Raw genomic sequence first — 26,126 nt, 5'->3', positions numbered from 1 at the left:
TTGAAGGTTCAAGGACGCATTCATTCAGAGACAGGGGTCAGCACGTTGGAAAGCTTCTTAACGTCTGGATTGAAATATAGAGCAGACTGACTGCAGCCACTAGCTGGTCACAAGTACTGATATGAACCATGCAGTTCCATATCCTCCTTCCTGGCCTTGCAGCTGCCGGAAGGAAGAGGATGAAAGGAGGAGGCAGTTCAGACAACGAAGAGCATCTGGTCTTGGCTCAGAGGGGAGTAGACGAGGGATGCTTTTACAGATGTGTGTACAGGCAGTCCCCAAGTTACGAACAAGATAGGTTCTAGAGATTTGTTCTTAAGCTGAATTTGTATGTAAGTTGGAACAGGTATATTTTAAAGGGTAAATCCAGATATATATAAGCTTTGGATAGCATAAGGAAGGGTGAACACCCCTGTGGTGTTTGTTCTGCTATCTGTGCTTCTGTTCAGAAGATTTCACTTCACTTTCTGTTCCTGTGATCATTGGATCTTGAAAAAAAAGGCTTGTTATAGCAACAAGGATTGGTGAGCAAGTTTCATAGGAGACACTTTTTCCTCATGATAATAACTTTCCGGAGTAAATTTCCCTTCCGAGGGGTAGATTTCTCTCAGTTCCTGTTGTTGAACCTCCATTTTTAACTATGAGTCATTTGTAAGTTGCTTGTTTGTAACTCAGGGACTACATGTATTCTTATTTGCTTCCCTCTGGAGACCAGGCAAGTTACTCTATCATCACTTCAGTTTCTCTCCTGCTCCCTCACCTCACAGGTAAGCAGCATTGAGCAGCTGCCATGCTTCCTAGGAGGGAGGAGATATTTAATGGCATGCAAAAGGGCAAAAAGAAAGCTATATTCTCCAAAGTCACACTTATACATTTGTATGTTATTAAGAGACCATGGGATCAGGTGGTTAGGACAACAATATGCTTGCAGAAAGGAAATTGTTGTAGGACATGAAAAGCCAGGTTGGAGAGGCAAGCATGGAGCCTATAGGGAGAGGAAGAGAGGAAGAAGAATGACTGAGGAACCAGCCATATTTGGAAAGACCCAAACACCCCTACTTGGATAAACCAAAGGAGGCCTCTCTAGTCCTACAGAGATGAAGGGAAAATCCACCAGTAGGTCATGAAGACAAATCCAATTTTCCCATCATGCTCCTCAACTATGGATAAACAGAGGAACATGCTGCTCTTGGGTTTAAAGCCAACCTTAAAAACTGTGGCATAGACACTGAGAACGGGGAATCCCTGGCCCTTGAGCTGTGACCAGCAGTGCTGCAGAATTTGAAGAGGCATGAATGAAGGGCTTAAGGGAGAAACGTGCCAAGAGGAAGGCACATCAGGCCAACCCTGACCGTGACCACCTGCCACCTGGAAACTGATATCTTCACTGCAGAAGAACATGGGGGTCAAGAATAGGTCTCCACAGCCACTTGGAGGGCCATCATCCTTGGATTACGAGGGATTGCCTAAGTAATCTGTTCTTGATGACAACAACATCAAGGAAGAAATTGACCCAAAGTAAGAAGAGAAGGTGGATGTGGACCTGGAAAAGATTGAGGCTATCTTTTATCAGCAGGACTTCTGGAATCAACAAGAGGACAGGGTGGTAGTGATGGAGTGTTGTTGGGAACGAGAGGCGAGATAATATAAGGGAATGGAAAGCAGCCAAAAAAGCAGTGATGCAAGGGGAGCAGCTTCCTAGCTTGAGAAGGAAACCAACTCAGAGATGGAGGAGGAAGCAGAGCTTTTCCTCAGCCTCTGGAGGGAAGCTGAAACGGGAATGAGCAAGCTATCCTTCTCTCCAAGTTGGGGTGGGATTCAACGGGGCAGGAGGCAAAACTTGTAGGGTCGAGGGATGCTCCCCAGCCCAGTGGACTCTGGAGTGATGTCAATGTCCTTCGGATCCATCAGGGGTTTCAGCTTGAAGTTCTGCAAGATGGTGGTGAGGAAGATGAACAGCTCCATGAGGGCAAGGTTTTCACCCAGGCACACACGCTTCCCTGTGAGGAAGGGTGGGAGGAAGAGGGAGGGAAAGAAAGGACAGAAAATATAAGAAAAAAATGGAGATGAGTCCCACATATGAGTTCTTGCACCTTTGTAAAGAAAGAGTTCACTAGATGCCTCTCCCATCCTAGATTTGGAATCCCATGCTTTTATGAACAAGAAAAGATAATCTGCAAAAGACTAAGTTGTACTAGCAAAATGACTCATATGTGAATCTTTTTTCTGCAGATGGCTTATCGTACACTGCTGATGATATCTGGAAGCATCAGTTGCCTTGCATCTGCAGAACAATTTTTTGCACAGAAGTACTAATATTTCAGGTATGGGAGTGGAGTTCCATACGTGGTGCCACTGCAGGTTGATTCGTATTACAAATGGCCTGTTTGCATGCCATAGATTTAGATGCATTTCAAATGGGTTGCACAAGGATGGCCACTGCATATTGATATGCATTGTGTATGTGCATCAATGAACAATGTACATTTAGTTGTGAAATGTTGCAATTCACTGACAGGTGTTGGACATCTGCCATATAACTCTGAGAAAGTAAGGCAATCTTCTGTATCCTTAATATAGGATCTTGGTTTATAAAGCACAATGCTGGTGCATACAGAAGCACTGGAAAACCCGACATGTATCACAACAAAACTGTAGGGAGCAAGAGCAGCTTGCAGATTGAACACCAATGGTACTAGGAATCCACTCCAGGTTTCACAGGAGCTATGATGCTGTAGATAGGATTAAGCACATTAGATAGCTCCTTTAAGCTCAAACCTCGTGACTTGAAGGTTGGGTTGCTGACCTGAAAGCTGCCAGGTTCAAACCCCACCCGGGGAGAGTGCGGATGAGCTCCCTCTATCAGCTCCAGCTCCATGCGGGGACATGAGAGAAGCCTCCCACAAGGATGGTAAAAACATCAAAACATCTGGGCGTCCCCTGGGCAATGTTCTTGCAGACGGCCAATTCTCTCACTTCAGAAGCGACTCAAGTTGCTCCTGACATGAAAAAAAAGCTCAAACTAAATCCTGCAGTGGATTCATTGCCTTCCTGACATGGGAGTCGGCAGGCACAACTTGTGTGATACTTTGTGATCATTATGAAAGGCTCTCTTTCTTTGACACTTTTGACACAGAGGTTGGAAAGCCATCTTTCAAGACTGCTTTATTTGTGTATGTCATGAAAGGAGATTAGACTAGATGGTCCCTGTACTCTCTTCCAAATCACTTTCTCCTCCCAGCAACAACCCTATGAGGTAGGCTAAGTGGGTGTGAATGGGTCAGTATCATGGCTCAGGGTACATTGGAACTTGGCTCCCCCAAATCCCAGTCTAGTGTTCTAACTTTGTACCCCACTGGCTATGAAAATGTTTTTTTTCACCTGCAGAGAAAGCCATGAATGCATCGTTCCTCTTGAACCGCCCGTTCTTATCTAGGAAATGGGTTGGGTCAAAGTTGTTTGGGTTCTTGAACTGTGTCGGGTCAAACTGAGACGTGCAGAGTAAGGGGATGATGTTGAGATCCTGGGGTTGGAGGAAGAGAAACACAACAAGGAGAAGGAAGAAAATATGGGTTACAACAATGGAGTTACTGTTAGACAAGCAGAGAGGGCTTAGATACCCATCACATACATCACATACCTGTCAATTAAGGGTTGCTAGAAAGAGCCAGATGTTACCCCAAGAGGGCTGTGGGAAAGAGCCAGTTGTTACCCCAAGGGGTCACTGGAGGGCTGTGAGAAATAGCCAGCTACTACCCCAGGAAGTCATTGAAGTGTTGCAAGAAAGAGCCAGTTGTTACCCCAAGAGGTCACCAAAGTGTCATGGGAAAGAGCCAGCTGTTACCCCAGGAAGTCACTGGAGGGCTGTAGGAAAGATCCAGTTGTTTGCCCAAAAGGTCACTGGAGGGTCGTGGGAAATAATAAGCTTTTACCCCAAGAAGCGAGTAGAGAGTTACCATGGAGACCTGAATGAGCCAGGTGTGCTCACTACCCAAGGGACAGAGAGAGTACTGCCTTGTGTTTTGATCTGTTGATAGAACCATCACTACAATAATAAAACTAGCAATTATTTTTACTATTACATAAGTACTATTACAAAACACAAATCCAGGCCACGCCAGGTACATAAGCTTGTGTAAAAATAAAGAAGAAGATAGCTTAAGCAGAGTATTTTCCATTTAGATCAGGAGTAAATGATTTTAATTGGTTTGGTGGATAGTTTTTTATCACAAAAAATTTGGTCTGCAATAAACCTAAAAAAAATTGAAAGTGCCAAAAGTAACCTTGTAGGTTTTGTAAAAAATGTATTTTCAATGTTAAAGTCTGTGTGCCTGTGTATGTGTGTCCAGAAATCTATTTAGAGAGTTGGAATCATTGGAGTTGTAATCTTTAGCCTTCTCTGCCAAATTTGAGATGGTGCTTATCAAACTGTAACTGCCATACATTTCACAGCATTTAACCATGGTAGATAAACGGGTTAAACTGCATACATTTTACAGTTTAGATGCACTCTCAGATTATATAGAACAGGGGTGTCAAATTCATTTTCATCAAAGGCCACATCAACCTCATGGTTGCCTTCAAAGGGATATTGAATCTATGGACGAAAAATCTGTGGATACAGCTGGTCAATCATATTTTTTACATAATGGTTGGAGCTCTTTAGTTTTTATCCAGTTTGAGTTCCCAGATGGTATTGAATGACAATTATCATCAAATTTTATGATCCATCATGTAAACTGGGGATAATGGAAGTTGCAACCCAACAGCACTTGTGGCTCTGAGGTTGGGGAAAGGTTAAAATCAGACATTATATCCACAAGCTTTATATCTAAGTTCAGACCCCATGATCCTGTCTAAACACAACAATCTGCAGCCTTCCAGGTTTATTGCAACTCCTGTCTGCTGTAATCTTGGGGTTCAATGTGGAGGAATACAGGAGTTGGAGTCCAGCATCTGGAGGACCACGTAAAATGCTATGGTGGGCTGGATTGGTCATTTTAATAACCTTAGTGGGGCAGAAAGGAAAGAAGTCCCTGAGAGATATTAATCCCACCATCACTGTGTTCAGGAAATAGCCTATGAGAATCTAAATCGATGAAGGGTGATTAATGATTGATGAAAGTACTATATGAATATGATTCCCTGTACAAGGCAGTTCCTCCAATTTTTCAAACCTTGGGGAGAGTATATCCACGGAAGTCAATATCCCGCGTGACCGTATGGGGCACTCCCATCGGGACAATGTCAGCATAGCGCTGGATTTCATGGATGACAGCATCGGTGTAAGGCATCCGGATCCGATCTTCCATGCATGGACTGCGGTTTGGCCCAATGACTCGGTCAATTTCTTCATGGAGTTTCTCTGTGAAGAGGAAAAGATTGGAAAAGTCATGAGTTGTATTCTACAGCCAGGGAACTGGGTGAGAATGGATGGGAAAGCACACATTAAAGGCAGATACTTTTTTGGGTGAAGGAGGAGAGAAGCACTGCAAAAGCCAAGGAGGTTGTCTCTTCAACCCTTTCATTTCAAGCAGAACTTACTATTGCAGATCCAAAATCCATTATATAGCAAGAGCAGACTCTATCATTTTTAGAGTTGTAATTGAGACAGAGATGGGGAAGTTGGTAGCGATAAGAAAGTTGCATTAAAATTAGTGAAAGGATATTATCAAATTGATGTTGAAAAAATTAATTGTATTTTCATTGAAAATCAGACTTTTAAAAACTTATTTAGTTAATTCTAATTTTATAGTGCCTTGCCACAGTAAAAGCTATATCACAATAAGAGTTAAAATCCTTTCTATTACGTTACTTCTTTGCTGAATATGGCAAGAAGGGAATAGCTGCATAAATGTGTGAAAACTCTATTTTTGACCACACAGCCCCAAATTCACCTTAGGGTCACCAAAGGTTGGAAATGTCTTGGAGGCCCACAACAGCAACATAATGTAGTTATGGAGAAACAGTAACATTGAAATGCCAAATTTACAACATGGGGTCCTGTACTGGAGATCCCCATTCCTAATACATGGCTTCTACTTCTACTTATCCATGTTCCTTCACCCTAGTTTGAAGGGAAGATATTCCTCCAAGCTTTCAGCATGTACCTCTCCTGCTCTCAGGACAGAATAATAGAACTGAAGTGTTCAAAGCAACTGCAAAGTCTATCCACTCCAAACCTTGCAACTGAAGGAATAATGCAGCCAAAACACCCCTAGCTGGTCACCTTTCAACCCATCTTCTCAGCTCACCTTCCACTTCAGGGTGCCTCAGGAGGATGCGGAGCCCATATTTCAAGGTTGAGCTGACAGTCTCTGTCCCAGCAAAGAAAAGGTTCACGGTAGTCTTTGACATGGTGTCTTCATTGAAATAGGTGTTGGGGTTGTTCTTTTCCTGAAGGAAGGAGACAACAATGGAAAATAATTTCTAGCCTTTTTGGGACCTCATATATCAATAGATACTTTTTTGGAATATATCACTATACCATTTTTTGTGTGTCAGGAGCAACTTGTTTTTGCCATCCTTGCGGAAGGCTTCCTCTGAAAGAGGGAGCTCATCTGCACTCTCCTCGGGTGGGATTCGAACCTGGCAGCTTTCAGGTCAGCAACCCAACCTTCAAGTCACAAGGCTTTAGTCCACAATGCCATTGGGGGCTCCTATATCACTATACCATAATTGTCCAGGTAGGAACACAGAGGAAGAGATGTAACTTACCTACGGCTGAATCTAATGTTCTCACATTTGTTTGCTGAATCCCCCAAAAGATTGGGGTAAACATCTGCTATGATGACATGAGGAAATTTGGGGTGCAGGTTATGGATCTCACTCTATATATCTGGCACTTTTAAGCCTACTGTTTACTCCAAAAGGCTGCTACAGTATAGAATGAATGAAGTTCGACACCACTTTACCTGTCATGGCTCAGTGCTATAGAATCATGAAAGGCTTTCTCTGCCAAAGAATCCTGGCATCTCACCAATCTACAAATTCTAGGATTCCATAGCATTGATCCATGCAGTTAAAGTGATGTCAAACTGCTTTAATTCTGTGGTGTAGATGCATCTTTGGATATGGAAAAGCTTGGACACAAAGGTAGTCATACAGCAAATATACAACAGTTACATATCAATTAAACTGTTATGACTTTTCTCTAAAGTTGTGGTTCTCAAAGTGTGCTCCGCGGAGCCTTCAGGGCTTCACGAAGCAAACAAAGGGGCTCTAGGCTTCTCTATATTATTCTTTCTTTCTTTCTTTCCTTCCTTTTTTTGCATTGTATGAATTAGTCTACACACACACACTGTCCATTCATCTACCACTGGAACGGCACATGCCTGATATACACAAATTCTATATAACACATAATATAATATATAAGCATTTATGGGAGCTCCATGAGAAACTTTTGCTTCAAAAAGGGCTCAATGGCTGAAAAAGTTTGAGAACCCCTGCTCTAAAGGATTCTGGGCATTGTATTCTACGGCAGATTCTACAGAGATATGATTTGAGATGCTTGGCCAACCTGGCTCCTATTCACAGAGCTATAGTTCCCAAGTTTCTTTTAAGAAAGAGGAAGAGAGGAAAATATACCACAAGAGCAGTTGCCATGCTGAGGCTCTGAGGGTACCTGCTGGATTTTGATGAGGAAGCAGTCAATGAAATCCCGTGGTGAATTGGGGTCCAGCGTCTGCTTGTTCATTTCCAGACGTTCCCCCACAAACTCTGCCAACTTCAGGTAGTTCTTGTAGATCTGCCGATGAGGGCCAGGGATGTGTCTCATGATCTTTGGGAAGGTGAACAGCATCTACAGTGAAGGAGACAAGGTGCAAAATCACAGGCTGTGTCCAATTTGAGATGGATCAGGGTTATTACATCAAAACAAGGTGATCATGATGACAGAAAGCCATTTTTACAGGATGCTTTATGGATGCAGAGTAGTTATGCACCAGTTCTCCGAACCAGTATAGCTGGGCTGCGATAGAGGACTGTCTTAGAAGCTACCAAGTCTCTAAGCATGTGTCAACAACACCTTCCACATTGGGAGAGGTCCATTATAAAGTTAGAAGCAAAGGACTCGGGTAGTAAAGTCTAAACCAGGGGTCCCCAGACCTTTTAAAGAGGGGGCCAGTTCATGGTCCCTCAGATCGTTGGAGGGCCGGATTATAGTTAAAAAAAAACTATAAACAAATTCCTATGCACACTGCACATCTCTCATTTTGAAGTAAAAAAACTAACGGGAACAAAAAACAAACAAACGGGAGGCTCCTTCTTTGGAAGCTTTTAAACAGAGGCTGGATGGCCATCTGTCGGGGGTGCTTTGAATGGGATTTCCTGCTTCTTGGCAGGGGGTTGGACTGGATGGCCCATGGGGTCTCTTCCAACTCTACTATTCTATGATTCTATGATTCTAAATACAGCCTCAGCGTTAATAACAATCATAATCATAATAAAAATAATAAAGAAAGTTGGAAGAGACCCCTTGGGCAATTTAGTCCAACCCCATTTTACCTTTGTGCACCAAAAGCACAAGCAAAGCATCCCTGACAGATGGCCACCCAGCCTCAATGTTGTTAATAATAATAATACATCACACAGCCCTAAACGCTTGGGAACTTGTGATTTTGTGATACGAAATCCAGCATATATATCTTGTTTGCTATGTTATACTGTGTCTTTGTGTCAATAATAATAATAATAATAATAATAATAATAATAATAATAATGATTGAAAGAGACCCCTTGCGGCATTTAGTCCAACCCCCTTCTGACTTTTTGCACCAAAAGCACTAGCAAAGCACCCCCCCCCTTGATAATTAATTATTAATTAAATAATAATTCAAATACTATTATAAACAAGAAAAACTCTGGAAGGCACGCACTGGGCGAGGGAGGGGGCGGGGGCCGGATAAACGGCTTTGATGGGCCGCATGTGGCCCCGGGGCCTTAGTTTGGGGACCCCTGGTCTAAACAAAAGAATATCTGCTGAGACGTTCTCCCACTTCTAGAAGATTTTAGAACAGCTAAACAGCTATCTACCTTATGCCTTTTGTAACAAGATCAAAATATTCTCACTATAAGGTTAAGCTCACATCCTTGTCTATTGGGATGTCAGACTAGGATGAAGAATACAATTAGGTTTCTTGTCCAAGAAAAAGCTCTTCTATGCCTTCCTAAAGATGGTCAACCAAGAAGGTACACCATAACCTCCAAGTATGGCCTTACCTGCCCCCAGGTTGAGCTCATCAGCTTCCAGTTGTTGTTGATGAGGTCAAGCAAGGTCAGGAACTTTTTGTCGGTGTATTCAAACCGATCTCCGAAAACTAGAGTGCAGATGATGTTGGAACCAGCGCAGCTCAAGCAGAAAGTGGGATCAAAGGGTTTTCCTGTGAATAAGGAATTGGGAAGGTAGACTTTAAACACATGCACACACCACTATTTTGATAGAGTTCTCTTATACACTTCCTTAATGGGTTATTGGATGTATTTTTTATTCTATGGTAACTACAGGTATGACTGTGTCAGTTTGGTGGCCCAGATCTAGCATTGTCATTCTAACTACACATTGTAGCAGCCAGGATAATGTAAGTCCAGCTTACTATATAATAGCTGCGGAGCAAGAAATCAGTCAATAAACAATTTCAAAATTCCTACTATTTTATAATATGAGGTTTAGACATGTCACAATTCTCAAAACTGGTGTTTAAACTGTCTTCAGTAGTAAGTGAGCAGTATATTGTGTTTTCTGCCCTGAGATCCTTCATAAACTGCAACTACCAAAATCCAACACTTTGGAAAGTCTAGTCGAATAAAACAGGTTCGGGTTAACATAATCAGCATGCTTCTCTTTAATACTAACTGACCTCATTCTTTATTAAGAAAACTTTTCCCTAGCCTAATTTATTTCGAGGAATAGTTAACCTGTAAAATAACTTTGTTTCATCAGGTGGGTTTGAAAAAAAACAAACACACACACACACAGAAAATAGATAAAACTTTGTTGGTGGTCAACAAAGGAGATTCTACACCATCCATTGGAGCCCTAAATTTTACCAAATTGCTCATTGGGAAGACACTAGTCTAAGATTACATAGAAGACTGGGTGGAATAAATCACTCTCCCTCCTTCTGCCAGGAGAAAAAAAAACCCACCTTCCGTTTTGTGGAATTCAGCTATCAGGAATTGGGCCTCCTCCTTGATTCGCTCTTCAATAGATCGCTTTCCCATCCCAAAGCTCTTGAAAGTGGTGATAGCAAACCTGCGTAACTGCCTCCAACACTCTCCAGTGCCGTACACGATTCCTGCACAGAAAGACAGGGGGAGTCAGAGGATTACAAGCTATCTATACATAGCTTGTAATTGTTGCCTAATGAGGTTTAGGACCTCATCACATGGATGAGGTCCAGCGTTGCAATTTGTGAGCCACCGTGGCAAATCATGGGTGGCAGTGGGGCAATCCCAGTGCTCGCGGTAGCATCATTGTTCCTAATGGAACACGGGGAGGCTACCGTGTTGGTGACACAGTTCCCTATCACACTGCTGTCCCAATTCACCCACAGAGACCCACTAGACGTCAGCTTACCTAATCTGTGAGTAAACCAGGACAGAAGCATCCTAGGATGCTTATTTTTTTCACTTGTGATGAGGTTGTAATTGTGGCGGGATAATTAATACCTTTCCATTGGGGAACACGTAAATGCTCTCCTCTGCTGTGAAAGAACTACTGCATTCATGATTCAACTAAGCTTTATTTTTTGGTCCAGTGATGTGTACCAGTTTCACTATCAAATATTTTGAGAACCACAGAGACAGTATATAAAGCTGGGAGTCCTGACTTGTGGTAGCCTTGCGTTGTCATCCCTAAAGATTCTCCACTGGGACAATGATTGGCTTATGCACAGAGATGTTGAATTTTGTCACCATTTAATAGGTATGGTCCTAAAATGATGGCTGCACACATATGCAATCTCTCTGCCACCTCTCTTGAGCAGCTCTTAGCCACTTGGTCCAAATTAAGTCAGATTGGATGAAATATCTACCCACTGTTGACCTCAGAACTGACTCTGAAATAAATACCTATCCCTGCACCTCCTGTCAATGCAAAGTTTCATTCCTGGGAACACATGGAAAACATACACCTTTTGACTATGAAAAGTATTCCTTTTCCTCAGAATAGCAGCCAATGCTGTCAACAACATGGCCATCTATGGGCTTTGGAGTAAGCGTTTTAGGATCAAATGGCTTACGTTGACCCTGATTCTTACCATTTCCTTTGCTCCACATCTGGACAGCAGGGAAGTCACCGCGACCACTGAACTCTTCTGCTTTGTCTATCAAAGCTTCTTTGAGCACCTGGTAGCCAGAGAGGACCACACAGGGCCGAGAGCCCAAGTAGAAGGTGTACATCGGACCATAGGTCTTACTGAGCTAGGAAGAAAGGAGAAAACTGACACAGAATGTGTGGCTCCAGCTGGGATTGTGTGTACACACCATTAGAGCTTTCGTGGAGTGTCTGAATTTTGGCAAGAGTCTTCTCTGGAATGAGAAGGAATCTCAGGACTAGAACTGTGCTTGAAAGGTGAGTGTATATCTATTTTCCTTGGTAGATTGGTCATACTGTATGAATGGCTTACTCTGTACAACTGTGACTGATGTTTAATGAATCATACTTAATGGTCTCACCAGGGGTGGCTCCCATGACATCAATCTTATAACATCACCAGTCCCACCACTACCATGATGATATCACAAGGATCATTCTTGGGTTTCAGATTTCATTATTTACAATCTTAGTGACTGAGATAGCCTTAAACTGACAACATTATGTGTTGGATATGGCTTCAAGTTGCCTATTGATTTATAGTGACCACATGCATTTCATAGGACTTTTTAAGGCAAGGAATATTCAGGAGTGGGTTTGCCCCTTCATTCCTCTGAAATATAGCCCATAGCACCTGATATGCATTGGCAGTTTCCCACCAAGCTGACCCTGCTTAACTTCCAAGATCAATTGGAATTTGGCATCTTTAGGGTATCAGATCTGACCATGGTGGTCCACGCCTTAGTTACCTCTAGACTGGATTATTGCAATGCGCTCTACGTGGGGCTGCCTTTGAAGACGGCCCGGAAATTACAATTAGTACAACGTTCAGCAGCCAGGTTCCTAACTGGAGCAAACTACAGGGCACGTTCAACGCCTCTGTTTAAAGAGCTCCACTGGTTGCCGTTTATTTTCCGAGCCCAATTCAAGGTGCAGGTTATCACCTACAAAGCCCTAAACGGTTTGGGACCCACCTACCTTAGAGACTGCATCTCACCCTATGAACCCGCACGATCTCTTCGCTCGTCGGGGGAGGCCCTCCTCTCGCTTCCACCACCTTCGCAGTCGCGGTTGGTGGGGAAGAGGGAGAGGGCCTTCTCCCATCTCCACGACGGCCCCCCGGCTTTGGAACTCACTCCCTAGGGAGATCAGGCAGGCCCCTACCCTCCTCTCTTTTCGGAAGAGCCTGAAAACCTGGCTCTTCCAGAAGGCCTTTGCTGATTGACCTTTGTAAGTCCGACCTATTTGCCCATTGAGTATAGATCCGTAGGTATGCCTTCTCAGTATTACACTTAGCACTTTAATGACTACGCCAGCTCCCTGATGACCTCTACATATTTTGCACCTTGGCCCAGATTCGTAAATTCAATTCATGTTTTTTAATATCTATCTATATATACTGAGTCCCAAGCTGGTCGTATACCATTCAAGGGATAAATATCTAATACTAACACATAGTTCTGCAATGCGAAACTGATGTTCTGTTTCATCTGGGCCTCATTCCGTCGATCTATCCTTCCCTTGTTTTCATTTCCCATGGTCAGGGCACTGGGGACCGGTGTCTTTGGTAGGTCATCTAGTCCCCCAGATTGGTTTGACTGAAGCATGTTTCCTTGGTTTACTTCTGGAGCTGGACCCAGGTTGGACAGTGTTAGTGACTCTTCCATCTTAAGCTCAGGGTTGGACTTGAGTTTAACTTTCCTGGCTTTCTTAACTTTAGTTGGTTTAACAGCAGTAATTTGCCTTTTCTTCCTGTCCATGAGTTTAAATAACTTTTGGAAGTTCATGCTGGATCTTTTGGTTGCAGAGATGGCAATCTTTTTCTCATCCTTAGTTTTGCTCATTCTCTTTATCTTGTATGCTGACTTTTTATGACTGTTTTTATCAATATTGTTGTTATCGTTGATTGTTTGTTTTATTGCACTGTTTGCTTTTATATTGTTGTAAGCAGCCCCGAGTCCCTCCGGGGAGATGGGGCGGGGTATAAGAATAAAGTTATTATTATTATTATTATTATTATTATTATTATTATTATTATTATTATTATTTAGGCCTGGCAACTGTGCTCCTCTGAATAAGTATTTCCAAGGAAATGTTAAAAAGGGTTGCCATAAGTCAGAGTTGACTTGAAAACTAATTTGTTTTCAATTTATTTTATTTCTGAAGGCTCATTTAGTGAAGTGCAAACAGTTTTTGCACTTTGAATTCTGTTCGCAATAACCCAAGTGAGGCCCCATGAAGTCTGAAAATGCATTATATGGTCAGTGTGGACTCATATAATGCAGTGAGATGAGAAAGTGGGGGGCTTAGCCTATCTAATTTCAGCCCTTTTCTACTTGCAGGCCTGATCTATACTACAGCATTAGTACAGTTTGATACCACTTTAACTTCCCTGGCTCAATGCTATGGAAGCCTCTGTGTGCATGTCAAAGGGTGTCTGTGAGTTTTCCGGGCTGTTTGGCAATGTTTCAGAAGTATTTTATCCTGATGTTTTACCCACATTTATGAGGATGCCTGCCATAGATGTGGGCGAAAGGAGATAATGCTTCTGGAACACGGCCATACAGCCCGGAAAACCCACAGAGACTCAGTGATTCCGGCCATGATAGCCTTCAACAACAATATGGCTACTTAATTAGCTTTAGCTATGGATTTACAGCATTGGCAGGTGGCTGTACTAGATTATCCTTGTGAACCCTGATATGTCCATGATTATGGGATCTCATGGTCACAAGATGGCCTGTTGTATGTGAGCCACATTTTCCCTTGGTCCACATTGCCATTGATCAGCCTTTGAAAGGGACATCTTTTTCCACCCTGCTGAACCCAAAACCATGCTATTCTTTGCCTACCAAAACAACTGACCACCTGGTCCCAAACTTGCAGTAGTGGCAACTGCCTTACCTCTCTCAGAGACTTGATGAGCTCTTTAATGTCCACTTGGTGAATGTTGCCAATGAAAGGGAGCGGAGTGGGTCCCGGAGGAAGGGTCCGATACTTCTTTTTGGAGGAGAAATTGAGAAAGAGAAGGCATGATACTGCCATGGCCAAAAGAATGGTGATAGCTCCACTGAAGTCCATCTTGGTGCCAGAGAAAAACTCCATCCTCGGTTCTTGTCGGTATCTCGTAGTCTTCAAATGGTACTAGTTGCTGGATATATATATATGGGGAGGAAACATTTTAAAATACGTTTCCAGGTCTTCTTGCATCACTCCTTACTTGACAAACAGTGTGTGTCCTCTCTTGTCATTCATCAACCACAGCTGGTGGCTGAGCTGCCAACCTAGATGTAATGTCTGCCCTTGACAGGAGAATTGTCTTAACACAAAATGTATCAATATATTGTATACACCTGATACACATGCCCTAATGATTATTTATACAATATTTGTAATAATTTTGTTTGTATGGACAACAGAGTCTGTGTATACTGAACCACCAGAAAGCAACTCTCAGCTATCCATGTGGTCAATTTTGGACTTTGGAATATTTCAGAATTTTGGATAAGGGATGCCTTGCATCATATTTACACAGGTGTGGGTTAACGTTATGTTTGCATGTGCCTCTTTTTGCCATTAATTGCTGAAGCCCTCCTCCCTCCTGCTTAGCCATTGTCTTTATTTGACAGGGATATTAGATACGTTTGATATGTTTTAATTGTTTGAAAGACTATTTTAACGGATACGTATTTTTTTTACAGTTTTATAATATTGTGTTTTATTGTGTTTTATAATATTATAATATTGTGTTTTATAATATTGTGTTTTAAGAGGAGGGGTCTAGAGCGCGTGTAGCACTCGAAGTGGAACGAATCAGACCGAACACGGCTGCACCTCTTTCTGAAGGCGTATGCCGCGGCAATAGATGCTGCAAAGAATGCCTTCTTTGCAGCTAATATTGCGTCCGTGAAGAACCGTCCGGCGGAGCTGTTCGAGTTGTCAGAGGTTTGTTAAATCCCACCACTCAAGATGGGATCCCTGACAGCTCAGCAGCTCGCTGTGAAGCATTTGCTCGGTTCTTCGCGGATAAAGTCGCTCTGATCCGCTCTGGCTTCGATGCCATATTAACGGCAGTCTCCGGGGATGTAACACGAGCACCTTCTTGTCCTATTTTGATGGATTCATTTCAATTAATTGAGCTCGAGGATGCGGGCAAGGTGCTTGGAGAGGTGAGGGCCACTACCTGCATCCTAGACCCCTGCCCATCCTGGCTGGTGAGAGAAGCCAGAGGGGGATTGGCCGAGTGGGTGAAGGTGGTGGTGAATGCCTCCCTTAGGGACGGCATTGTTCCAGCGGGCTTCAAATTGGCTGTGATAAAACCGCTGTTGAAAAAGCCATCACTGGACCCCACTCAATTGGATAACTATCGGCCGATTTCCAATCTCCCCTTTTTGGGCAAGGTCGTGGAATGGGTGGTGGCAGCGCAACTCCAGGCATTCTTGGTAGATGCTGATATTCTAGATCCGGCACAGTCTGGCTTCAGGCCGGGGCATGGCACCGAGACAGCCCTGGTCGCCTTAGTCGATGATCTTCTCCGGGAACTGGACAAGATGAGTGTGTCCTTGCTGGTTTTGCTGGACCTCTCAGCGGCCTTCGATACCGTTGACCATGGTATCCTTCTGGGACGACTCGCCGGGTTGGGCATTGGAGGCACTGTTCTGCAGTGGCTCCGGTCCTTCCTGGAGGGACGATCCCAGATGGTGTCACTGGGGGACACCTGCTCGGCTCCACAGCCATTGTCCTGTGGGGTCCCGCAGGGGTCGATATTGTCCCCCATGTTGTTTAACATCTACATGAAGCCGCTGAGAGAGATCATCCGGAGTTTCGGGGTCCGGTGTCATCTGTACGCAGATGATGTCCAGCTCTGTCACTCCTTCCCACCTGTCACTAAGGAGGCTGTCCAGGTCCTGAACCGGTGTCTGGCCGCTGTGTCGGACTGGATGGGGGCCAATAAATTGAAACTGAATCCAGACAAGACAGAGGTCCTCCTGGTTAGTCGCAAGGCTGAACAGGTAATAGGGTTACAGCCTGTGTTGGACGGGGTCGAACTCCCCCTAAAGATGCAGGTTCGCAGTCTGGGGGTTCTCCTGGACTCATCGCTGAGCCTGGAGCCTCAGGTTTCAGCGGTGGCCGGGAGAGCCTTCGCACAACTCCGCCTCGTGCGCCAGCTGCGCCCGTTCCTTGGGAGGTCTGACTTGGCCACGGTGGTCCACGCTCTGGTCACATCCCGGCTGGATTACTGCAACGCACTCTACGTGGGGCTGCCTTTGAAGACGGCCCGGAAGCTCCAGCTGGTGCAGCGGGCGGCAGCCAGGTTAATAACGGGAGTGGCTTACAGGGAGCGTACAACCCCCCTGTTAAGCCAGCTCCGCTGGCTGCCGATATGCTACCGAGCCCAATTCAAAGTGCTGGTTTTGACCTACAAAGCCCTAAAGGGTTCTGGTCCTGCCTATCTATCCGAACGTATCTCCTCTTATGAGCCCGTTAGAACCTTAAGATCTTCCGGGGAGGCCCTGCTCTCGATCCCACCTGCTTCGCAGGCGTGGCTGGTGGGGACGAGGGACAGGGCCTTCTCGGTGGTGGCTCCCCGGCTGTGGAACTCCCTCCCCAGCGATATCCGGCAAACCCCATCCCTCCTGGGATTTAGAAGAAAACTAAAAACTTGGCTCTGCGCCCATGCATTCAGCGAATAAGCTCACTGGCTGTTGTAATCGGGTTGCAAATCGGTAATTGTAGCAGTAGTGAATGACCGAGGATGGTGCAATATCGCTGCCTTGCAGCGTTTTAATTTTTATATACTTTTTATCACGTTTTTATCATGTTTTAATTGCTTTGTTTTATAGTATATTTGTTGCTGGCCCTCGTGGCAGAATGTAAGCCGCTCTGAGTCCCCTCGGGGAGAAGGGCGGGGTATAAATGCATGTAATAATAAATAAATAAATAATAAATTTATTGATATTGTTATTGTCTGAATCTGAATTATTGTCATAGTTTGTAAGCTGCCCTGAGTCCCCCTTCGGGGATGAAAAGGGCCGGGTATAAGTACAGTAAATAATAATAATAATAATAATAATAATAATAATAATAATAATAATAATCGTGATTCATTGTCTGCCAGGTCATTTTTCCAATAGCTTTTAAATTGTCCCAGTTTTCTGGGACACCTTAAAAGCTTGTTTTCTGCTGCCCTGGAGACTAGGACGTGGAACAATGGCTTCAAACTGCAGGAAAGGAGATTCCACCTGAAAATTAGGAAGAACTTCCTCACTGTGAGAGTTGTTCAGTGGTGGAACTCTGCCTCAGAGTGTGATTGAGTCTCCTTCTTTGGAGGTTTTTAAACAGAGATGTGTGGCTGTCTGTCATGAGAGCTTTGATTGTGTGTTCCTGCATGGCAGAATGGGGTTGGATGGCCCTTGAAATCTCTTCCAAGTCTATAATTCTAAGAACCACAGTTTTCCATAGGCTTGAGCGTGGGAACCTATCTCTTTGGGGAATTGGTGGTAACAGAGGATATGGTATAAAGCAAGTTGGATGTTTTCTTATGACGTCACCTCTTCCCAACCTCTCTCCCTGCTGCAAAACCCAGCTGTACAACCTTTTCCCAAAAATTATGGATAAGATCCCCGGGATGCAACACAATATGGCAAAGAGTAGCTTGAAGATTGTGGACTTCATTAAGGAGAGGATCAAGATTCAGCTGGCTTCCTTTGATGCTTCTTATCCTGAGAATTACATTGTTTCTTGGTAATGACTCATTCTTCCAATTCATAAGGCATAAGGGTCTGCCATGCATGCTTGTTAAAGTCCCCTTCATTTCAAAAGTGTTGAGAAGCAGCAGCTTGTTTCCTGTACAAATTGGTGTTGCCAGATCAAGACAACCCTAGACCACAGAATTTTAGGATTTTGAAATAGGTCTTTAGACGTGTGGAAAAATCTAAACTTGTCTCTTTTAGGAAGAGTAGCCACAATTAAGATGATCATTTTGCCTAAGATCCTCTACCTCTTTCAAAACATACCCATAATAAGGAATAACAACATATTTAAAGAATGGCAACGGGACATTTCTAGATTTATATGGAACAACAAGAGACCCAGGATTAAACACAGTACGATGATTACCCCTAAAACTAAAGGAGGTGTAGGGCTCCCAGACTTAAGACTGTATCACGAGGCCTGTGTTTTAGACTGGATAAAAGATTGGACAAATCTCCAAAAAATAAAAATTTTAACTTTGGAAGGCCATGATCTACGTAGAGGATGGCACGGATATCTGTGGTACAACAAAGTGAATGTGAAAAAGAATTTCCGAAACCACTTTGTGAGGTCCTCCCTGATAAAAGTCTGGGACAAATATAAAAGCTATCTATACACAAAAACACCACTGTGGCTTTCCCCTTTAGAAGCCAATCAGAGAAGGCTGCTAGGGTGGACAGAGTGGCCGACTTACAAGGAGATCCTAAAGAAAGACAGTCTAATTCAAAAATCCCCTCAAATTAAGGAGTTGAGTGAAATACAACAAATTAATAAAAATGTTTCATGGTTCCAATATTTGCAAATTAAAGAAGCTTTTAAAAATGATATAAAGATAGGCTTTACAATGGATAATGGTTTTTGGGATATTGCGACCCAAAGAAAGAACAAAGTAGTATCAATAATATATAAAAAATTATTAGAATGGGAAACGGCAGACGCAGAGATTACTAACTCAATGACAAAATGGGCCCAAAACATAGGTAGATCAATAAAATTACATGAATGGGAAGAAATCTGGACAAAAAAAATGAAATACACATATGCAACAGATCTTAAAGAAAATTGGTTAAAAGTAATTCACAGATGGTATCTGACTCCAAAAAAAATAGGTCTAATGTGGAAAAATGCAAATAATATCTGCTGGAGATGTAAAGAACAAGTCGGTTCCTATTTCCATATGTGGTGGAATTGCAAAAAAGTAACTAGTTATTGGAAGGCAATACAAAAAGAATGTAATAAAATCTTAAAATTAAATTTGGAGCTGAAGCCAGAAATCTTCCTATTAGGCCTTGTAGATCCAAAAGAAAAATTGGACACAAACAAAGATAAACTTTTCACTTATTTTATAACTGCAGCGAGAATCATAATCGCCAAATATTGGAAATCAGATTCTCCACCTACAAAAGATCTGTGGATAGATAAAATCATAGAGATAAAAGACATGGACAGATTAACATTTTTAGTTAAAGAAATAGATATATAAAGTTAGATAATAGAATGAAGAAAACTGACTGGACGGATCTAGAAGAGTATCTAAAGGAAAACTATACGTAAGAGAAACCAGAAAACTGGAAGAAAGAAGAAAGGAAGTCAACCACCCCCCCCCCCCCCTAATACACCCCAACCATTAGTTTACCCCTCCTCTCCCTCCTTTCCTTCAAACTACATACCGTAGGGATCTACCCTCTTCCCTCTCACCCAGCACCCTTTCCCCCCCCTTCCCTAGTCGTAGGTTAACCTCCCTCCCTCGGACGATCCTTTCCCAACTTTCCTATAGGGCCTCCTATGTAACTTAAAAGCATCAATAAAAAGTATTACAAAAGATTGTGGACTTCATTAAGGAGAGGATCAAGATTCAGCTGGCTTCCTTTGATGCTTCTTATCCTGAGAATTACATTGTTTCTTGGTAATGCGTAATATGCCACGCTGAAGAATATCACCAGAACTGGCCCTGTAATATTACCAAGACCTATTTCAAAATCCTAAAATTCTGTGGTCTAGGGTTGTCTTGATCTGGCAACACCAGTTTGTACAGGAAACAAGCTGCTGCTTCTCAACACTTTTGAAATGAAGGGGACTTTAACAAGCATGCATGGCAGACCCTTATGCCTTATGAATTCATAAGGCATAAGGGTCTGCCATGCATGCTTGTTAAAGTCCCCTTCATTTCAAAAGTGTTGAGAAGCAGCAGCTTGTTTCCTGTACAAATTGGTGTTGCCAGATCAAGACAACCCTAGACCACAGAATTTTAGGATTTTGAAATAGGTCTTGGTAATATTACAGGGCCAGTTCTGGTGATATTCTTCAGCGTGGCATATTACGCATAAACCACAGCTGAACAAACTATGGCATTCAAGTAAAAATGCACAAATGTGGAAAGCAGACATGTGTGCACACATTCTTTCCAAGGCTGGTCTCGCACTCTGAGATCCCTCTCCCTCTCCTTGAAGATCAGAGAAGACTGGCCAGGCCTTGAAACCTGACAGCAGTATACTGTATAACCCTTGCATCCACAGCAGATACTGAACTTACCATAAAAACAGGAAACTGTAGATAATAGAAGTGTGAAGATGTTTAGTCTATTTTAATTTTGGCTACGGCCAAGTCATGTAGGCCTGGTCACTCCTAGAGAGGTATCCTTCTTGGGAATTTGTTAGGTCTCCATCTCCCTTTAAAGCATGACTGTGCTTATGTGTGACTTAGTTTTAACTACTGGAAGACTTTGGAGGCCTTACGTAGGAGGTAGAACATGAAACTATATAGCAGGAGGCCCATTGGAAAAATGAATATCCCAATCCTTCATGTGGTTTTGCCTTTTGTTAATAAGAAAGGTTAGAACAATCTGCCACCTGATGACTGAAGATAGTATTGCAGGTAACAAAATAGTGTAATTAAATATAACAACAACAAAATATATGTATACAATACATTACATTAAAATACACAGAACAAACATTCAAATACAGTAATCACAACACCTGAATTTAAAACTTACTGGGTAGGCCTGTATCTTTACATGTATTTTTTAGTAGATTAATTAATTTTGGGTGTACATCAACCTTTGTTGGTATGTACATTAGTATGTACATCAACCTTTGTTAGTCTGGAGCTGTGTCAGATACACAAACATGATCTATAAGAATTGATTCACGAAGAATCTGATACTATGAACATGTGTGATTTCCTTCTAAGCTGCTGTCGGACAGGTAACTTCTGCTGTTTTTTCTAGCAAAAGTTAATAATTTTCCCATTTTTAAATTTACTTTTGTAACAGCAAGAAAAAGAAATAAAGAAAACAACAATATTTATACATATACACATAAACATAGACATACTTTAACAACACTACATGAGTAACCACACAATTTCTTCTACGAGCATACATCTCTACTCAGACTACATACAATTTCAAAATACATTCATAAATAAGTTTTAAAAAGTTGTTAAATCTTAACTCGCTCATTCTCCACAAAAGCATTGGCTCCTACCTTTTCTGGTTTTGTTCGCCTCCAGCCCTTGGTCACTTTTTTTCTCCCTTCTCTCTTACTCCTCTTCTCCCAGGGAACCTATGTCTATCCCTTGCTCAACTCTGTCCATCATGACAAGCAGTATCATGCCAACCCAAAAGAGTTTGACCCTGGGAGATTCCTTGACAGCAATGGTTGCCTTAAGAAAGTGGAGGCTTTTATGCCTTTCTCAGCAGGTGCGTAGAGCAGTGATGGTGACGTGGGTGTGAATGACATGGCACGGTGGAGTATGTTGTTTCAGGCGAGGGTGGGAGAAGGCTCGACTTGCCAACGTCTTGGCAGTGGCACCTTAGTTGTGGAATGCCCTCTTCCTAGAAGTTTGATTAACATCAACATTGATTTATTTTTGGTGCCAAGTCAAGACATAGCTTTTAATTAATGCCTTAAAGATTTCATTAATTTCACCCATGATTCTACATTGCGATTGACATTGTGTAACATTATACTTATAGTAGGGCCAGGTATCTGTTGGCTTAGGATCCATGGATTCAACTTGGCTTAGATTCAAAGCAGAAATGGTGTCAATTCCTGGCAAGGCCTGTAGTCGGGGGGGGGGGGGGGGGGGGGTTAGGGGTTCAACCCCCCCCCCCCGAAAATTTTCAGATTAAAAAAAAATCCTGGTTTACTCATGAATTTTAACTGGTTAACCAAATCCCCATGCTAAGTCTATGAGACTCAAAAAAATTAAGAGTCCCTCCAGGCACTATCTCAAGCAGATATTGACAGGTCTGTAGCGGGAGGGGGAGGGGTTAAGGAGTTCAACCCCCCCCCCCCCCCGCCCACGAAATTTTCAAAACCCCTCCCGAAATTTTTTTTCTGGCTACGGCACCAGGTGTGCATTTATTTGGACTCCAGCACCTCTGGCAGCTGCCTGTTTCTGCCTTGTGAAGGAATGTGAAGAAACAACCACTGTCTTGAAGGTAGAATTGGAAACCTGGCAAGCTCCTTGGAGATGGGATGCTTGAAGACCAGGCCAGGGCTTGTGGCTACCACTGCTGCTCTATTTCATTTTATTAAATGCCCTACTTCAGTATCTGCATTGTTATTTGCATAGCATCATGGAACCAAACCTGCATGTATAGCAATGATCTACTCTATGTAACTGTGTACTGAAAGTGCTAATCAAACCTCCCCGTGGATTGTGAACATGTGTGTGGGAGCACCAGCAAGAGTTGTTCAATGCACATCAAGTACGCCTTACCTGATCATTGCATTTGGTGCACACCAACATTGGTGCAATGGTCACTTTGCTGGCTCCCTTATGATCTAACATCATCAGGGATTCTGGGGGGTTGTAGCAGAAAAACCACACTATGTGGTGTGTAATGTGGGGTAGGTTCGTGAAGTGACTTATAGTTTTCCAATCACAACCTCCCTGGAACCGCTGCACCCTGGACAAGCAAGTGCCACAGAGGCAAGAAAAACCTATCAGAGTCCATTCACAGCAAAAACATTTTAGTCAGTTAATCAGCTTGTCAGCTGAGTACAACTACAACATCTGATCTTCTCCACAACTGTTGAGTAAAGTCACAGATTCAGATTTTCATATAAAAAATAGCAGGAAGCTTTAATTTTCACTGTTACACTATTTACAGCTGTACAATCAGGATACACAGATCCACAATTAGTTTTGTACTTGTAAATGATTCTCTGAGAGAGATATTCATGATGAGATTCACACAGGAAGAGGAAGATTGAGCATTTCATCTCCCTTTTATAACCACCTGCTGACTTGTCACCAGTAAGGGACAAACAACTGATGTAACCGTAATCCCTTGTCATAAACCTCACATGATTATGACTCAGCATTACTACACGCCCTTTAGGTATTTCATTGTGACTTTCTCAGTCATTCCCCAGGTGTTATCACATGTCCATCAAAACCGTATTTTCACATAGATTCAACGCTGAGGCATTTCTATCTAGCAGTGTGCTCTTCCAAGATGAAACTCTATAGACCAGCTTCCATATGGTTATCTCTTCCTGACATTCTCTGATCTTAACCAAGAACTCCAACAGAGGTGACCAGTTTGACTATGAGTTCTCTTTTCCATTCATTTCCACCTGGATCAACAGCTTTTTGATTTCTCTTTGGCAGGAAAACGTGCTCGCATTGCTGAAGGACTGGCCCGCACGGAGCTCTTCCTCGTCTTCACCACCATTCTCCAGAGGTTCACCCTCATGTCACCTGTGGCACCTGAGAAGATCAATATTGCTCCAGCTGTCCATGCCATCGTCAGCCTCACCCAACAATATCAGCTTTCCGTGGTCCCACACCAGTAGTGATCTTCCTGTTCTTGTGGCTACCAGAAAAATCCAATTTGTCTCCCAGAATGTATAGATTGACTCTAGTTTTAATTTTTAAACAAACTGTAAGATACAATTAGTTATACCAATAAAGCAACTTTGATTGTATTATTCATTATTTTTGAAAGATTATTAATGTCTTTGTCCTGAAGTAAATAATGATAGGTGAATACATTGCATATAACTTGTTAGTTTCAAGATCATGTTTTGGTTTTGTAGCCAATTGTCATGTCTGTATGTTTGAGGAAGTCTATATCTGGTTTTGAACCATGAGTATTCCACTTAAAATGTACATGGCTACTTCCAGTAGAGATCCCACTCTATTCTGCTTTGGTCAGACCTAACCTGGAATACTGTTTCCAGTTCTGGGACACCAAGGCTCAAGAAGGAGATGGACAAGCTGGAATGTATCTAGAGAAGGGCAGCTCAAATGATCAAAGGTTTGGGAGCCAAGCCCTATGAAGAGCACCTTTGGGAGCTGGGGATGTTTAGCTTGGAGAAAAGCCATGTTTAAATATTTGAAAATATAACATATCGAGGGGAGGGAAAGTTTGTTTTCTACTTCTTTGGAAACTATTATCACATTGAGAAATTTCCCAGTCGTATGACACATCAGCCTCTATTCAAACATGGAGAGGCACTGAGCTTATCACATGAGTTAAACTACTTCTGGTAGTCATGTAATAATAATAATAATAATAATAATAATAATAATAATAATAATAATAATAATAATTTTATTCTTGTACCCCGCCTCTATCTCCCCACAGGGACTCATGGCGGCTTACAAATGCAAAACAAGTATACATACAAACACATCAAATACCAAAAACGCACAAATGAAAAATTAAAACATACGATTAAAATCAAACCATTAATAAGACAAAGTTAAAACACAGCAATAAAACATAAGGATGGGCTGATCAAAGTATAGCTCTCTTTATGTATAGCCCTCTGTGGTTGAAAAGAGGCTGAAATGTCCTGAAAGGAGGGAACTCTGCACATGGGCTATTTAAAAAAAAAAGAAAGGGAGAAACATGGTAACAAAATTAAAGGATGAGAATGGTCAAATTAAAACCAAGGAAGAAGACTTGAGGGAAATAATGGCAAGTTATTATGAAAAGTTGTATGCAAACAAAGAAACAGAAAGGTCAGAGGGAGTTGTAAGAAAATTAGACCCACAGGACCAAATAGGACTAAATAAAACTATTACTAGTAAGGAAATTGAAGAAGTTATTAATAATCTTAAACCAAACTCTTCCCCCGGACCTGATGGTTTTACCTCTAACTTTTATAAAATATTTCAATCAGAAATTATTCGAAATTTAGAAATCTTATTTAATGAGATACTAAAGAATAGAACAATCCCTGAAACATGGAAAAGATCCGAAATAATCACAATCTTAAAACCCAATAAAGATGAGTCCGATCCCAACTCTTACAGGCCAATCACCCTATGCAACGTTGATTACAAAATTTTTACAAAACTCCTCGCTAATCGATTAACAGACATAATCCCAAAATTAATAGGGGAAGACCAATACGGTTTTATTAAAAATAGAAGACTCGCACACCCAATTAGAAATATACTCAATTTAATCAATCAAGCTACTAGAGAAAAAGGAAAACTGTTGTTATTAAAATTGGATGTCTACAAAGCATTCGACACAGTCAACCATCATTATCTTGAGCAAGTCTATGAAGAATATAATCTGGGGAGAGAGTTCTGTGAAGTAATTAAGGAACTTTACAAAGATAACCAAGCACAATTACTTATAAATGGAACCAGGACAAGAATAATCAAGATTAATAGTGGAACTAAACAAGGCTGTCCACTCTCCCCCATTCTATTTGCTTTGGCAATAGAACCTTTAGCAAATTTTATTAGGGAGGATGACATAATTAAAGGTTTCAAAATTGCAAGGGAATTAATCAAAATTAATTTATTTGCGGATGATGCCATGGTTTTAATGGGATCACCAATGGAATCTATAAAAGAAGTTATTCAGACCGTAAAAAAATTTGAGAATCTGTCAGGGTTGGCCATTAATATTCAAAAATCAGAAATTTTACATAAAAATCTATCTTGAAAAGAGTTAAAAGAAATACAGACCATATCTGGGATAAGATTAGGAGAAAAGAAGTTAAAATATTTAGGCGTTTATATTCCCAAAAATTTAAACAATATAATTCAATTAAATTATAACCATTTATGGAAAAAA

The 26,126-nt window shown here is 42.1% G+C and overlaps 1 protein-coding gene and 1 long non-coding RNA gene across 2 annotated transcripts; one reads left to right on the top strand and one right to left on the bottom strand.

Annotated features, from left to right (window-relative positions):
- Window positions 1–1,553: 1,553 nt before the first annotated feature.
- Window positions 1,554–21,725, bottom strand: LOC100556256 (cytochrome P450 2F3). Its single transcript, XM_062962752.1, has 10 exons — window positions 21,559–21,725; window positions 14,222–14,468; window positions 11,262–11,424; window positions 10,149–10,298; window positions 9,223–9,383; window positions 7,628–7,804; window positions 6,255–6,396; window positions 5,178–5,365; window positions 3,382–3,523; window positions 1,554–2,000 (listed from the first exon to the last, which is right to left on the bottom strand). The coding sequence occupies exons 2-10, from the start codon at window positions 14,420–14,422 to the stop codon at window positions 1,819–1,821; spliced, it is 1,506 nt and encodes a 501-aa protein (XP_062818822.1). The 5' UTR covers window positions 14,423–14,468; window positions 21,559–21,725; the 3' UTR covers window positions 1,554–1,818.
- A 984-nt stretch (window positions 21,726–22,709) lies between these two features.
- Window positions 22,710–24,017, top strand: LOC134293848 (uncharacterized). Its single transcript, XR_010000812.1, has 2 exons — window positions 22,710–23,618; window positions 23,696–24,017. It is a non-coding gene; the product is annotated as an uncharacterized LOC134293848 (long non-coding RNA).
- The last annotated feature ends 2,109 nt before the right edge of the window (window positions 24,018–26,126 follow it).

Source organism: Anolis carolinensis, unplaced genomic scaffold, assembly GCF_035594765.1.
Source record: "Anolis carolinensis isolate JA03-04 unplaced genomic scaffold, rAnoCar3.1.pri scaffold_10, whole genome shotgun sequence".
Taxonomy (NCBI): domain Eukaryota; kingdom Metazoa; phylum Chordata; class Lepidosauria; order Squamata; family Dactyloidae; genus Anolis; species Anolis carolinensis.
This window is presented reverse-complemented; position numbering and strand designations above follow the sequence as displayed.